Source organism: Eupeodes corollae, chromosome 3 (genome assembly GCF_945859685.1).
Source record: "Eupeodes corollae chromosome 3, idEupCoro1.1, whole genome shotgun sequence".
In the NCBI taxonomy this organism is placed as follows: Eukaryota; Metazoa; Arthropoda; class Insecta; order Diptera; family Syrphidae; genus Eupeodes; species Eupeodes corollae.
In genome coordinates, this window is record NC_079149.1 from 127,607,775 (window position 1) to 127,622,905 (window position 15,131).

The 15,131-nt window shown below is 33.8% G+C and overlaps 2 protein-coding genes across 3 annotated transcripts; one reads left to right on the forward strand and one right to left on the reverse strand.

Annotated features, from left to right (window-relative positions):
• Positions 1-1,044: 1,044 nt before the first annotated feature.
• LOC129952252 (SET domain-containing protein SmydA-8) lies at positions 1,045-7,859 on the forward strand. 2 transcript variants are annotated; one of them, XM_056064753.1, is made up of 4 exons: positions 1,045-1,612; positions 6,526-6,852; positions 6,922-7,148; positions 7,216-7,859. In XM_056064753.1, exons 1-4 carry the CDS (start codon positions 1,266-1,268, stop codon positions 7,797-7,799), a joined length of 1,485 nt encoding a protein of 494 aa, XP_055920728.1. In that variant the 5' UTR covers positions 1,045-1,265; the 3' UTR covers positions 7,800-7,859. The 2 variants fall into 2 exon arrangements, with proteins under 2 accessions (XP_055920728.1, XP_055920729.1); XM_056064754.1 differs by lacking the exon at positions 1,045-1,612 and adding an exon at positions 5,626-6,030.
• A 2,757-nt stretch (positions 7,860-10,616) lies between these two features.
• LOC129951871 (protein mushroom body miniature) lies at positions 10,617-13,499 on the reverse strand. Its single transcript, XM_056064221.1, has 2 exons — positions 12,477-13,499; positions 10,617-12,421 (listed from the first exon to the last, which is right to left on the reverse strand). The coding sequence occupies exons 1-2, from the start codon at positions 13,371-13,373 to the stop codon at positions 11,369-11,371; spliced, it is 1,950 nt and encodes a 649-aa protein (XP_055920196.1). The 5' UTR covers positions 13,374-13,499; the 3' UTR covers positions 10,617-11,368.
• Between the last annotated feature and the right edge of the window lie 1,632 nt (positions 13,500-15,131).

Below are 15,131 nucleotides of genomic sequence, written 5' to 3' on the forward strand. Positions count from 1 at the left end.
AAAATCCAGCGACAATTTTTTGACAAGTCGGTTATAGGTATTATTGAAAATTTCTCTCATAAGATAATAATAATCTCATAATTGGAATCAGGTATTGCTTAAATGGAATCAAGCATTTGAGGTTAGAATTAATTATTAAAAGTAAAACTGACAGATGGGAACACAAAAATTATGAAAAGCTTTCCATGGGACGATTTTGGTCCAATGTGGAATCAGAAATAAGCTGTTCATTTAAAAATTTCACCATTGAACAAAATGAATTAAAACAAAGTGTGATTTGATATAGTCTTTTTTTAGCAAAAAAAATACAACTGAGTTGTAATTGACACAAAACATAACACATTTGACTTTCTTAATGACTTTTAAATTACAAAAAAAAAATTTGTGTTTCCTTTTGAGGACAAATTCAAATCACTTAAAGTTTATTTTCTATTATCCAGAGGGAAATCCATTTTCCTGAACAGCTGATTTATTTTGTGTCCAAAAGTGACAAGAATCGTTCCAGTTATTTGTGTTTCATTTCCACACAGTTCCAACCATGAAAAATTTCTGTCACACAAATTTTTCCGATTTATTTAAATGAGGAAATCTGTTTGATGATTGAAATTTTCAATTATCGCTATAAATAACCTATACAAATAATTCTAAGAATTGGTTTTAAAGATGAAAACCAATGATAGCTATAAATGACCCCATAATGGTCAAATCCACTTGAAAATAGAATCAGCTGTTTAGAAAAATGACGGAAGCCAGAAAAATTAAAAAATGTATTTTAACAAGAAATTATTTTAGAAGTTAACATTTTTCTTTTTCCAAAAACCCATGGAGACCCGGAAATTCTACTCCACACATTCAAATATTTTCTCTTTCATCTTCGGTATTACAGTTTTCTGCCGATAGCATGTTCAAAACAAATTAGATACACATACTTTTGAAAAAAGTCATTTTCATGTTCATTTTCAAAAACATTAAATTTAGACCAAATTTATCTTTGACATTATATTGGATCTCTTCCCCCCGATATGAGCGCGGTGATGGCGCGTCTATAATCTTATCCCTTCATCGTCGTCTTCGTGAGTAAGAAAAACATTCCTATAAATAAGACAAATATATTGGATCTCGCACGAACGTAGAGAGCGAATTGATTTCTACAAAATTCATCGCAATTAATCAATTTGATCGTGTTGTTGGTTTAGTTTGATCCTTTCACGACAGGTTGCTCACTCGTTTGCGTTTCTTTTTTTTTATTATTGCCTACAAAAATTATGAATAAAATTCACGTGGAAGTTGATGCCCAATTCGGTCGAATTATCGTTCTATCGGACGACGTTAAGTCGGGTGAAGTTGTCATCGATGAACTCCCATTTGCGGTCGGTCCAAAACAGCACAGCGGAATAGTTTGTCTCGGATGCTATAGATATTTGCAATTCGATGAAGATGGTGATTCCATTGATAGATGTGAGAAATGTGATTGGCCTTTGTGCGGAATGTGCATAGATTCAGTGGAACATAATTTGGAATGTGAAGTCTTCCATAAGGCTAATGTAAAATTTGCAGGCAATGTCAGTGCAGATGGCGTATGCACTCAATTGGATTGCATAACTCCTTTAAGGTTAGTTGATTTAATTTGATTTGATTGCGTTTGGTGTGATGAGTGCACTCGAAAAGAGTATAACCATAGTTGTCACTTATAGTCGCGTAAAATATATTCGCTTTTTTTTTGTGTTATTGATTGTTTCGATTTTATTTTTGAAAAAAAGTCTGTTTTTGTTTACTTTCTACTTGTTTGTTTTATTTAATGTATTCGATACATGTTGGTAATTTTTGAGTCCCAACATTAAACAAAACAAACAAGTAAAAAAAAATATTTAAAATATATGATTCTAATCCTATACATACACGGAATACGGATATCTTATATATTATGCGTACATAAATCACGTTTTAAAATTAAAAAATACGTTTCTTAGCAATAAAAAATATATTGTTTATTTATAGTTATTAATTATTCTTATAACGAAAATTCGCACATCATAAAGTGTGTTTCATAATGATTTAATTTTGTTTATTTAAAAAAAAAAACACTTTTGTAGAACAATTCAAAGTGTTGGTTATGAAACCTAAAATAGACATTTATGTTTAACTGATGTCCCACAAGTGTTGAAAATTTCTAATATTCCGCTATACTCCATTGACACTTTAGTTTATCAAGTTTAACTCTTACTTAAATCACACCACAGCTTTTGGTCTTTAGACATGACACTTCAATAGTTTGACACTTTTAAGATTTAAAACGTCAGGTTAAATATCTTTTATAATCTTATTTTTCGAAAGAACTGTCAATCAGTTCAATCAAAGAAATACATATGTGTGTAATCGTTACATACATTTCCTGTCTTTTTTCTTTAATCTTAGTTTATACTACTTTATCATTACCACAATCTAATCTAATGGCATTTTTCATTGGTTAAACTATTCAAAATGCATTTTGTGATATGTCAAGTTTAATTTCATTGTGATAATATTCTTCCAATTTATTTTTATATTAATGGACTGATTTTTATATCCATTTCCTCTCTCAATGGCCGCATTCACAAAGCCAGTCAAAATTCAGCTAGCTTTGTGAATGCAAAAGTACACTACAAAGCTTGTCAATGTGGAACTGTCATATTATTGACAAATGAAAATATATAAAATTAGAAACATTTTTGATTTGACAACTTTAACTTTTCTTTTTTGTTTTTAACTTCAATAAAATCAAATTTAAAACACAATTTGAATGACTTATATTTGTATTTAAATATTGAACTATTTACTTCATTTTGAATTCGTGTTACTTTAGCGAGCAGCTGATTGTGAAACGTCAAAATCATTCTCCACTAACTTTGTAGCTTACTTTTTGGTTAGATTTAGCCAATCAGAATCCCTTGACTACGTAATACGTAGTCACTACCTTTGTGAATGCGACCAATCTCTTTGATTTTTGTCAGAAGTTCTGTCAAAAAGAAAAACTTCTATGTACATATATTTCGGGTGTTGTTATAAGAGCTTGAGCTTTTTAAATTCTAATAATACAAGACAGAAATATTGTTGGAATTAGTTTTGTATTATTATAATCCGTAAATTTCATGGAATTTATTTTTTAAACATTAATCCCGGTGAAGTTGCTAGTTTGTTGCTATAACACAATGACATAACATAGCCCCACATACAAATTATTCGTGAAGCTTTAAACCGCACAAACGAGGGACGGTTTACAGAAGACCAATTCTCCAAATAAAATTGTCACCCAGCCGCAGCAAAAAGTCAATTTTAATGAATGTAAAGAATATTTCGTGTATTGGCAAAGTCATTTAATTAAAAATGAGCTTTTTCACTAACAGTTCACTAACAGATTTATTCCACAAGTTGACAGCTCTGTTCTGACGTTAAATGATGAGTAGTTGTTAGCCTTTACTGAAGATAAATATGAATAGAGTTTGATAATTTAAACTGACAAGAGATGGACAACAACCAAGGAAACACAGAACTTCAGACTTATAAGGATACAAAAATATTCAAATGGAATCCTGTGTCAAAGAGATAAGCTGATTTGTAAAATAAAAACGGAATAAATTTTTTTGACACTTACTGTCTATGTCACGTTATATGTAATTTTCCTGTTTTTTCTTGCGAACTGTCAAATTTAAAGTCTTTTTCTACTTTACACTTCCTTACCAAATTGTTTAATTATTGGTTAAATCTGTAATAGTTCGTATTTTATCATTTTAACGTTCCTTGGGGAAAATTTATGAATTTATTTTGCCACACACTATTATTGTTAAATTTGATAGAAGTTGTATTTATAACAATTGAGATATAAATATCGAAAAGTTTTTAGCTTAACAGGCCTTTATTTCCCATGTTCTGTCAATTTGTTTGTTAACCTTTTTCAAATTCTTCCTCTGATGTTGGAACATAAATTTGAATAAAAATTTGACAAACATAAAATGGAACTCAAAAACAAAAACCAATTTTACAATTTACATTTTTACAATTTTTATTGACAAAATATCAATTTTGAATAATGTGTTCCATTTGCTACGAAAAAAGATCAATTTTTGCAAATGACCGCAGCTTATATTTCTGAGATTTTGTAAAGCAAGTTGACTTAACAAGAAAATAAAATATGAACAGAATTCACTCGTCATTCTCAATCAGGGATCAATTAATCTTTACATTTCTTTTTTAAATTGTTTTGACAGCAAGAACGAGAAATTTGTTTGAGACATTGGTCATGTTCAGGCGACATAAGGGACTTAAAAGCAAGGCAAGTTTCCAGCATCTGATTGGCCAGCTGCCAAAAAATGCCTTCCAATTAAGGCAACTTTATTGGAAAGTTGTCTGGAAAGTAAGTCAAGAAAAATCTCCCTTACTATCAAGTCAAGTCAACTTATGTCAAAATGACAACTGGTCATGTTTTTTCATTAAAGTGAAAGCTGAGCTTTACTACTCTATAAGTTATTTGTTTTACATTACAAAAGAAAAATCGTAATGGACTTGAAGCTTGCCTGGGGAGTGTTTTGTAGACAATTATGTGTTTGACAGGTCTTGTACTATGAACTTAATGCAGAGGTTTGTGAAGTAAAGTTCTGAATTTGAAATTCATGACACTTGGAAAACTAACTATAGTTGCCTTGGTCAAAATTTACGTTCAAAGAATGAAGTGCACATTTTCTTAAATTCTTAATATTCCTTTATTTGTCATCAAACAAAAGAGTTAGTGTAGCTGTCAAAGTATTAAAGTTTCTTTTGGCTTAATACAGCAGAAGAAGAATATGAGTCTTGAACACAGTTGAACTGTCTAATTGACAGATTAAAACCTTGATTATAGTAAACCCAAAATAAATCGATTTTTTTACCAATAGAACACAAAAATGATTGAATTGGGATCGTTTTTACAGATTTAAACAAAAAATAAATTGATTTTTTTGATCAATGAAAAATTCCATTAGTAATTTAATTTGCTGCAATGCCTAACAGTTTTATTTCCCTAAAGCTCGTTTATTGAGCGCAAGACTAACAAAACTATGTTTTTTTTTCTATGTACATACTTACTTTTGCCTTAAAGAATATAACATCTAAAGTACTCGTAGCTTGAAACCAAAAAGCATGATTTTGAAATCCGTAGCCACTAGGCTTATACAGTTTTTCTCTTTCTCAGTACTACGAGTATTTCCGCAATCCCTACGTATTTAAATAATAAATTGAGCTTTAAAAACTACTATATGTCAACTTTCCGAGATGTATGTGTATTGAAAACATGTTTTAAATTCATTCAGAACAGTTCTCTAGTCATAACCATATGCAGTTTTCTAGCAAACAAGATTTATACACAATGGGTATTTAGTAAATAATAAAATAAAAAAGATTTATAATTTATTTTTAACTTTAGGAATAGTTTGTGTTTTATTTTTTTTATTTATTTGCACAAACATATTTCGGTATATGATACTCATTGCCAAAAAATATTTACCCGGTACTTTTGAACGAATAACAAAACTCATATCTTGTGTTGTCAAAAACATATCCTATACCCGAGACCAGAGTATGCCCACAGACTGCCGACACACCGCATTAGCCAGACGATCAAAAGCAGTATTTAAAAACGGTCGTGCAAATGTCTTTTGAAAAGAATCTCACTGAAATTGAATATAGTCCGGTGCTCGGAAGATATCTCGTTGCAAGTGAAGCAGTATCAGAGTCCGATGTTCTTATAGAAGAATATCCCTTTGCTTATGGACCGAAACTTAGTTCACCCGTCGTGTGTTTAGGTTGTTTTGTGCCAGTGAATTGTAATTTAGATGGATTCCGGTGTCCAAAATGTGGATGGCCTTTATGTCAGGATTGCATAATAAGTGATGGAGCTGAAGTCCATCAAAAGGAATGTGAAGTTTTCAAATCCGCAAATGCCAAGTTTTATGTCATAAAAGATGATGAATATCGAAAAAGAAATGAATGTGTTCAGTTAGACTGCGTCATGCCATTAAGGTATAAACTTTTAAAATTCTTTGGAAATATTCATAGTTTAAGAATATGCAATGTCTTTAACGGTATATAGTTTTTAACTTAAGCTTAAAACTGCGAAAGTGTTACCATGTACTGTATACTGCAATGATTACCGACGACGCAAACAAATTCTTTCTCGTAAAAATTGTGTCCAAAGTCAAACGTGTTATTTCCCTTCAAGGAATTGAAATTTAAATAAAATAATAACTAAATATGGTCTTTAACGGTCTTAAAAAAGCAACGTGTTATTTCCATTCAAGGCAGAAGTGTTACCTGTTCTTCCTGTAATGATTACCGACACAAGCAAAGGATTCTTTTGAACATGACACAAAATGTATCTAACTGTAACTTAATTGTTTGCCATCCTTCCTTACCGACGCAAATAACTTCTTCCTCCTGTCTTTCTTTCCTTCAAGATTTGAGTTCTTAAACTTTCTAATTTATGACTTTATTTAATTTCTTTACTTTTCTTTACAGAGTCCTCTTGAACAAGGAAATCGATCCAGAACGATGGGAACGAGAAGTCGCGCCAATGGAATACCACGATCAATCCCGTCGTCAAATGACTGAAGTGTGGAATGCTGATCTCGTCAATATTGCTCAATATTTACGAGGACCTTGCAAATTAGATAGATTCTCGGAGGATTTGATAATGCGCGTTGTTGGTATCCTCGAAGTGAATGCCTTTGAAGGACGTACATCACATGGCCATACAATCAGGTGTTTATATCCCAAAACAGGGATATTGGCTCATAATTGTGTTCCGAATACAGCTCGCAGTATTTATCCAAGTGATCGATTTCGGTAAGAATACAAATTTACATATTCTTATTCTCATTTTATTGTTCTTATATTGTATGTTATTTTTTATAGAATTCGCTTAAGGGCTATGAAAGATCTTAAAGCAGGACAGCAGCTTCATCATTCGTACACTTTTACGCTCAACGGGACAGCAGCTCGACAGGAACATATTCGGAATGGAAAGTTCTTCACCTGCAGGTGTGCACGATGCTCTGATCCAACAGAGTTGGGCACGTACTTTAGCTCTTTTAAATGCATATCATGTGATCTTGGTTTTCTCTCGTCCATCGATCCTTTTGGTAAACACATATATATTTCCTATCTCACGAGAATACCCTTTCATAAAATATATTCATTCCACTCCAGATTCCACAGCCGACTGGCGATGTAATCATTGTAGGTTCACAACACCTGCAGAAGGGATTTTGAAGAACATTTCTACCATGCAAGCTGAGGTAGCCGATGTCCAAGCCATGGATATGAGCCCCGAACGACTTCAAGAATGCGAAGCTCTTCTCCGTAAATATCGCATGATCCTCCATCCGTCACACTACATCCAAACCAGTCTCAAACAAAGTCTCATCGAGATGTATGGACGGGTTCATGGTTATGAGATGGTTGAACTTCCCGACATCTTACTTGAACGAAAAGAAGAACTATGTCGTCAAGTTCTGGGAGTGTTAAATGTTTTCGAACCTGGTCTAAGTAGAGCACGAGCTATGCTATTGTACGAGTTGCATGTTCCATTGGTGTTGCTGGCCAAGAGTGGTTTCATTGCAAAAGTTCTGAGTTTAAGTAATTTAAAGGAGAGAATTCAGGAGGCAGTGAGTATTCTTGAGGAAAGTGTAAGTATATTGAAGTACGAGGATCCATCGTCGCAGGAAGGATTATTGGGAAGAGTAGCCAGTAAGGCATTGGAATCACTTAAATTAAGTATTGAAGCAATGTGAAATGTTAGAAAGAGTATTATAATTATGCAATAAAGGGAAATAAAGTTTATTAAAAAAGAGCGTACGATAAAAATTAAATTTTTCAATATCTTATAGATGGCCATGATGATATAGGTTTTGGCTGAGCCGAAGCTCAATGATGACTACATTAAGCGCTAAATGCTTCCATTATAAGTTTTTTCGTTATTACTTGAATTCAACTAGGGACTTCAAATTTTATTTTGTAAGATTCAAATGATTGGTCATTGCAGAATTGTTTGCCCCAGGTCTTTAGGTGAAGTCAATTAATGCAACCCTTAAATGGAATTCAATAAATGATTGCATTCAAATAAGACTGCACCGCTCTTTTACAAGATGAGAAAAATAAAATTTACTAGAGAAGTAAAAATTCATAAAACATCCCTTAGACATGACATCCTCCCCCTCTTCCCCTCCCCTCAACAAAAATTATGTTAATTAAAATGGAAAGTATTTTAACTTATTAAAAAATATATATAAGATATGTTGGTTCGGTCCGAAACACGAGGTGTTTTTAGGGAGAATTAAAGACGTACAAAAAAAGCTTCCCACTTACATTCAGCCGTGTCAGAAATTTCAATATGAAATTAGACCAAGGCAACTAGCTAGTTTTACAAGTGTCATAACTTTCAAACTCGAAACTTTACTTCACCTACCTTCAGTTGACTGTGCAAAAACTACGAACAACTTAATTGTCTACAAAACACCTCTCAGGCAATCTACAAATCCATCTTGACTTGAGTTTTGTATTTTAAGAAAATATGACTTATTCCAATTCCAATAAGACAAAGATCCCTTTTACATAAAACATCAAATAGAATTTTGCAGAAAATAAATAACACAGAGTAATAAATTTCAGTTCTCAGTTGAAATAAAAACTAAGAGTAGCTGTCATTTTGACATTGGACAGGTTCAGGCGACAGGCAAGTTTCTAGTATCTGATTCGCCAGCAGCCAACAAATTGCCTTCCAATTATGCCAACTTTATTATAAAGTTGTCTGGAAAGTTAGTCAAGAAAAATCTCCCTGTTAAGTAAAGTCAACTTATTTGAAAATGACTTTACTACTCTATAATTTATTTATTTTCAGCACAATTCCAATTAATGTTTTCTGTAAAAGGGTTCCTTGTCAAATCGTAATCGGCTTGTAGCTTGTCTGAGGAGTGTTTTTTAGACAATAATGTGTTTAGTAGTTCTTTTATTATGAACTTAAAGTACAATTTTGTGAAGTAAAGTTCTGAATTTGCGACTGCTATTGAAATACGTAGTATTATTGGCATGTATTTGATTTTAGTTCAACTAGCGCACTTTAAAAGTGGAGAGTGAAATGTTTGGACTATATCAAATAAAGAGAATGTATACAGGTAGAAACATTCCAGATTTTTTTTGGTATAATGCCTTCCTTAATCCTCAAACTGAATTTGTTGTTTGTATTTATTTAAAAAACATATTGGTATACCTTAAAAAAATAATGATCTGATGCTAAAAAAAAAACAAATATAAAATATACAAATTCACCCCATAACATCCCTGCTCAAAACTAACCGGATTTTATACAAAACTTCGATTCTTGATGTTTAGGTAACGGTTTTCCTTGTCATTTGGATAACATAATTAATTAAAAAACTAAGAAGGTTGTGAGCTGTCTAATTGGAAATTAATAAAATGGCTAAAACACGTCACACAAAACGCTATTCGTTATAAAGTGTTAGAAAAGTATCAAGTCTGTACAAAACAAAATGTAATCGCTGAAATGCTGAAAATTCCAACTTCAACGGCTTATGACATTATCGTGGTGGACGCCCTCGCAAAACAACAGTTAAAACAGATTCATATTCGCAAAAAGAACCCTTTTGCTTCCTTGAAAAACATCTGTGAGGATCTAAATTTATCAATAGCGCCATCTACGGTAAAAAGTCGTTTAAGGGTATGCGTTCGGACCAGCAAAAAAACCACTACTTACTAAAAAACATCGTAAAAAAGGGTAAAATAGGATAAGTGTATCGGAAAATATTTAATTAGGGTTGAATTAAAGCGTATGTACTCCCTACGGTTAAGCAGGGTGGTACCTCGGTGATTGTCTGGGGTTGCTTTTCCGGTGCAGGCGTTGGTCCGATAAATCGCTGCTTTTTTGGACTTAGAAGGCAATTAAGCAGTAAAGTCCTCTCTCGAGCATCTAAAATCACTATCTACAAGGCACTCATCATCCCGCTTCTCATTTATGACGCTGAGGCCTGGACCCCGTTAACGAAAGATGAGAGCGCCTTAGGATGATTCGAGAGAAAAATTCTTCGGGTGATTTTTGGACCCGTCTGCATAGATGGAGAATGGCCTTCGAATCCAATCCAATCCCGATTGACGGCTAAATAGAGGAAGACCGCGACTCAGGTGGTTGAAGATCTCAAACAACTTGGCGTGCGAAACTGGAGACAGCTTACTAGGGACCGAGCTGGCTGAAGACGCATGTTGGTTAAGGCCCAGGTTCGCCCCGCACTGTAGCGCCACCTAAAGTAAGTATCATAAACTTTCCTATTCTCAGAAATATTTAGAAATCAAATTTGTCATTCAAATTTCTCCTTTTTCCTTCAAAATTCTGAGAATAGAATTTTTCGAATTTCATTCCCCATTCTCTTCTGCACAATAATTTAAATAAGGAAAGATATACAAAGATAGTTTGTATCGTTTCGGAACCTAACTGAGTGAGTATAATGAGTTGCGATTTCGTTGCTCTATAAGACTTAAATTAAGTGGCATAAAATTATCATGGCACCTTTCGAAATTAGGAAATAACAAATGCCAACTGGTTTAAAGGAAACAGGTTACTCTTTTTATTTTCCAAGGCTGAACAAAAATTATTTTATAAAAATTATTGATATGAAATATTTCATGGGGTATCCCTGAGTTTGGGAGCTGGACAACAATCTATGTGACATTTATGTATATATCCCACATAAATTTGGAAATATGTTTTTTTATTTTCATGCATACCAAAAAAAAAGGTTTTTTATTTAAATATTAATAACAACATAAAATAGAATACAAAAACAATATAATTAATTTATGAAAAATTCGTTCACTTAAATAGCTTTAGTTAAAGTTTACCAATTTAAAACAAAAACAATTCATTGTACTATAGGCTGAAAATTAATATTTTCCCAGTTGAAATAAGAAGCAAATTGGTTTTTGTTTTACTTAACTATAAATCAACCATAAGTGGGTTAATTTTTCTTTTTATTTACAGTCAAATTAGTATCTTATTTATAATTATGTATTACAAAAAAAAAGGTTTAAAAAACAGTCATTCAGTGCGAGAAAATGATTTAACATTTAAACTTGAACAATCTCGTACTTTGAAAAACTGATCTCTAAACGCGATAGAAAATTTCGAGAGTGGATGTAGAGGTTCAAACAAGTTACGATGGGAACCGAGAAAAATAAATACATGCGTCAATTTTGTATTCTCACGACTCCAAGGGCTACTTATAACTTGAAATAAACATCAACTCCGAGAAGAATTTTCTGACGGTTTTGTTATCTTAAATTAGTAAAAAGTTTATCGTGGGAAATTCATGTTCGCCGGATTGTAACCCATCATCTGGGTAAAAGCAAGCATTGGGTTGTATCCGGGATTGCTGAATCCACCACCAAACGGAACATTATTGGGGAAAGATGGTGTGAAATTGGGGAAAGCGGGCTGTTGTGATTGCACTCCTGGATTTGTGGGTAGAGCATTTGTTTCTGTGTTTTTGCGTTTCTTAATCGACGGAGTTGCTTTCGATTTTGAATCGGAGTCTGAATCTGAATCTGTGTCGGTGCTACTTTCTGACTTTTTCTTCTTACGAATTTGTTTTGATGGCTGAGTTGGCTGCACTACTGTTGTCGCTGGCTTTACACTTTCCGTCTTGATTCGTTTTTTGATTGACGTGGTTGCTTTTGTACTCGAATCAGAATCTGAGTCTGAATCATTCTTTTTCTTCTTACGAACTTGCTTAGATAGTTGTGCTTGCTGCACTTGTGGTGTCGATGGTTGAGTGCTCTCAGACTTTTTGCGCTTTTTTACTGCGGTGGTATTTGCTTGGGAACTCGAATCAGAGTCGGAGTCACTACTACTCTCGGCTTTCTTCTTCTTGCGAGAATGTTTCGATTGCGGTGTCGTCGGGACTACTGCTGGCGCTGCGGCTGTCTTTCCACCTTCTGCCTTGATTCGCTTCTTAACTGATGCCTTTGCTTTTGAACTTGAATCAGAATCCGAATCAGAACTCGCTTCGGTTTTCTTCTTCCTTTTACCTTGTTTCGATTCGGATTTAGACTTTTTGCGATTGCGTTTGGTGTCGGAAATATCTTGCCGTGTAATTTCGATATCCTTAGTTGATCCTTGCACTGGAAGTGGACCAGCAAACGGTTGGTTAATTTCATTGCTGATGTCCGTATATTGACTCATGCAAAATTGCATAAATTGCATGAACATCAAAAAAGGATTAGGTGCGTTTGGAGACTTGACCTTTGGGGGATACGTCTCACCGCAATTGTTGCAGATCACGTGAGTTGAGTACGAGGAATGGGTGCATTTGATGCACTTCATTTGACACTTATCAACTGAGTGCTCCTGAAAATGAAAAAAGGTAAAAATGGATATTGTTCTTTTGGGAAAGTTAACTCACCTCAGACTTGCACACGAGACATTGATTCTCACCTGCGGAATCATCATCGCCGACTAGATCTTCAAAGTTACTTTGCTTCCCAAGGCAAATCACCTCATCTTCAGCTCGTTCCTTCTTCGGCTTTATGGAGGATTTAATGGGTTTAGGCATTTTAGGTTCTTCTTCACTCGAACTAGATTCTTCAGAAGAACTTGACGACGACGAAGAGGACGATGACGACGCGGAGGCAGGTTTTGTTTTTTTATCGACTTTCTTCGGGTCGACTTTTGGTGCATCTTGTTTTTCTTTTTTTATTGATTTCAAAGACTTTTCAGTTGTTTTATCTGCACTAACTGGAGGAGTTTTAGATTGATCTTTATTTTGCATTAATTGCTCCACGGGTTTTATTTGAATTTGGGGTTCCTTAGAAATGGATGTTTGTTCTAAGAAGGAAGGAGGTGGCTTAGATCCCGTGAGTGGGGATTTTGAAACTTCAGATTCGGCGGTGGTTTTCGGCGTTTCGTAGGCAAAAGAAACTTTATTCATATCCTTGAACTCATTAAAACCTTGGTCTTCGGGAAATGTTTGGTGGTTATTTCTGAAGTTGTCGTTGAAACTATTGTTTGGACCGCCCTGGTCATTGTGATAGGTACTTTGACGTCGTTCATGATTACCTCCGAAGTGACCGCCACCGATTCCTCCTCCTCTTCCACCACCGCCTCCTTCTCTAACTCCACCACCGCCGCCAAATCCACGTCCTCTACGACCACCGCCGCCACCATAACCTTTTCCACTGCGTCCACCGCCACCAAAATTACCGCGTCTGTCATCATCACGACCACCACCCGGGCCCGTATCCCGGAACTTTTTTATCGTCGAACCATTTCTATTTCCATTATGTGAGGAATTGTTTCTCATTTTAAAAAGATTTTTTAAAAATCAAAAACCTTTAAGAAAAATATTTTGATAAAAAGAAACTTGCAAGGGCCAAATAAATTCATGTGACAGCTGCTGCTGTCAATTGTCAAACAATTTTCACGTGGTTGAGTTGAGTTAAGACCCCTCTCACACGGGCAACCAAGTTATATTCTTAGCATTGACATACTATACATGGACTGCTAGTGGTGTGAATTTTCCATACAAAATTTGAATAAAAATGGTTCCACTTCAAATTAGCTACACTAGCCCTTTCAGGCACAGTGGCAAAAAAAGTTATGAAATATTTAGCGACATCTGTTTGTATTTAGTTGAGATAAGCTTTTTCTGACATAGAAAGTACTGACATCTAGTATAATTTGTTGAAGACAAACGATGCCATGTTTTTTTGCTGTGAGCAGTGCTGTCGTTTTGAAAATTTCAAGAGTAGTATTTTTCTATCATTTTGGGGAGCATTTTCTTAAATTGAGGAGTAAAACAAAAAAACAACAAACACATGCTTGGCCCATGAACAAAATTAAAAACTGAAAATAAAAATGTTCAAATTCGAAGTTAATTGGCGAAGGTTAATGTTCCGAAAACAGACAAATAGAAGGATATAATGTCGTACCAAATTTTTGCTTTCACTGCTTAAAGGCCAACATTTTAAAATAATATAGTTGAAATAAATAATTTAAATTCATAACTTTTTTTATTAAATAAGAAATTGACAACTGAAATTATATTTTACATCAACATAAATGTTTGAATATTCAAGAATAAATTAAAGTCATTATTGTAAATTCGATGTTTCATATTTTCAGTTACAATCATTAAGGGGTCAATTATAGCTACCAATGAAATCGATCAAGACGGTGGTTCCCTTCGATTAAATATGAAAATTATATAATCATCCATCGGAAATCACACAAAGAATTTGTTTTTTTAAAAAAAAGTGTAACTGCCCATTTATTTTTCTCTACAACGGACGGAAATTCATTTTCCTGAACAGCTGATACTTTATGTTCAAAGGTGAAACGAATCGTTCCACTGATTTGTGTTCCAATTTCACACAATTTCAATGATAGATTTCTGTCAGTAAAATTTTGTCGGTGGATTTCAATCGGGAAATTTTTTCAATGACAGAAATGTTTAAGGATAGCTATAAACGACCTGTCAAAAAAATTCGAATGTTTGTTTTCAATGATGAACACCAATGATAGCTATAACTGGCACCTTATACAATGATTTGTTATTCTCGATTAAAATTTTCGATGGCTCACATTTTTCTGTGAAATTGTTTTTAAGGAGTTCCTTAGCAGTTAGTAGGGCATTTACCGTTTCTACCTTGAGTGGATTTCTTTTTTATCTTTTATAAGGCTTATATCTGAAAATTATCTTTCTGCTGTTGCACTATTATTGGGGCATTATATTTTAAATTTTGGTTTTTATTGTAAACCAAATACAAATTTCTTTTCCGTTTTATTTTGGGGAGTAGTTTTCGTCAGTGGGTAGAGTAGCAGTTGACTCTGAAAATAGTAATATACTCCTATAGTAGCAAAAACGACAGCAGTGGATGTGAGTATTAAATGTTACACAATTTTTCCGCATAGTCCTCTTTGCGCTAGTGTATCGTCCGTTAAAAGTGGAACCATCGTGAAGTTGGCTACTAGCAGTCCATGTATAGTATGTCAATGATTCTTAGATTCCTTTACACAACTTTTTTTCTTAAATGAAAATTTGTAAAAGTATTTTTTGTTT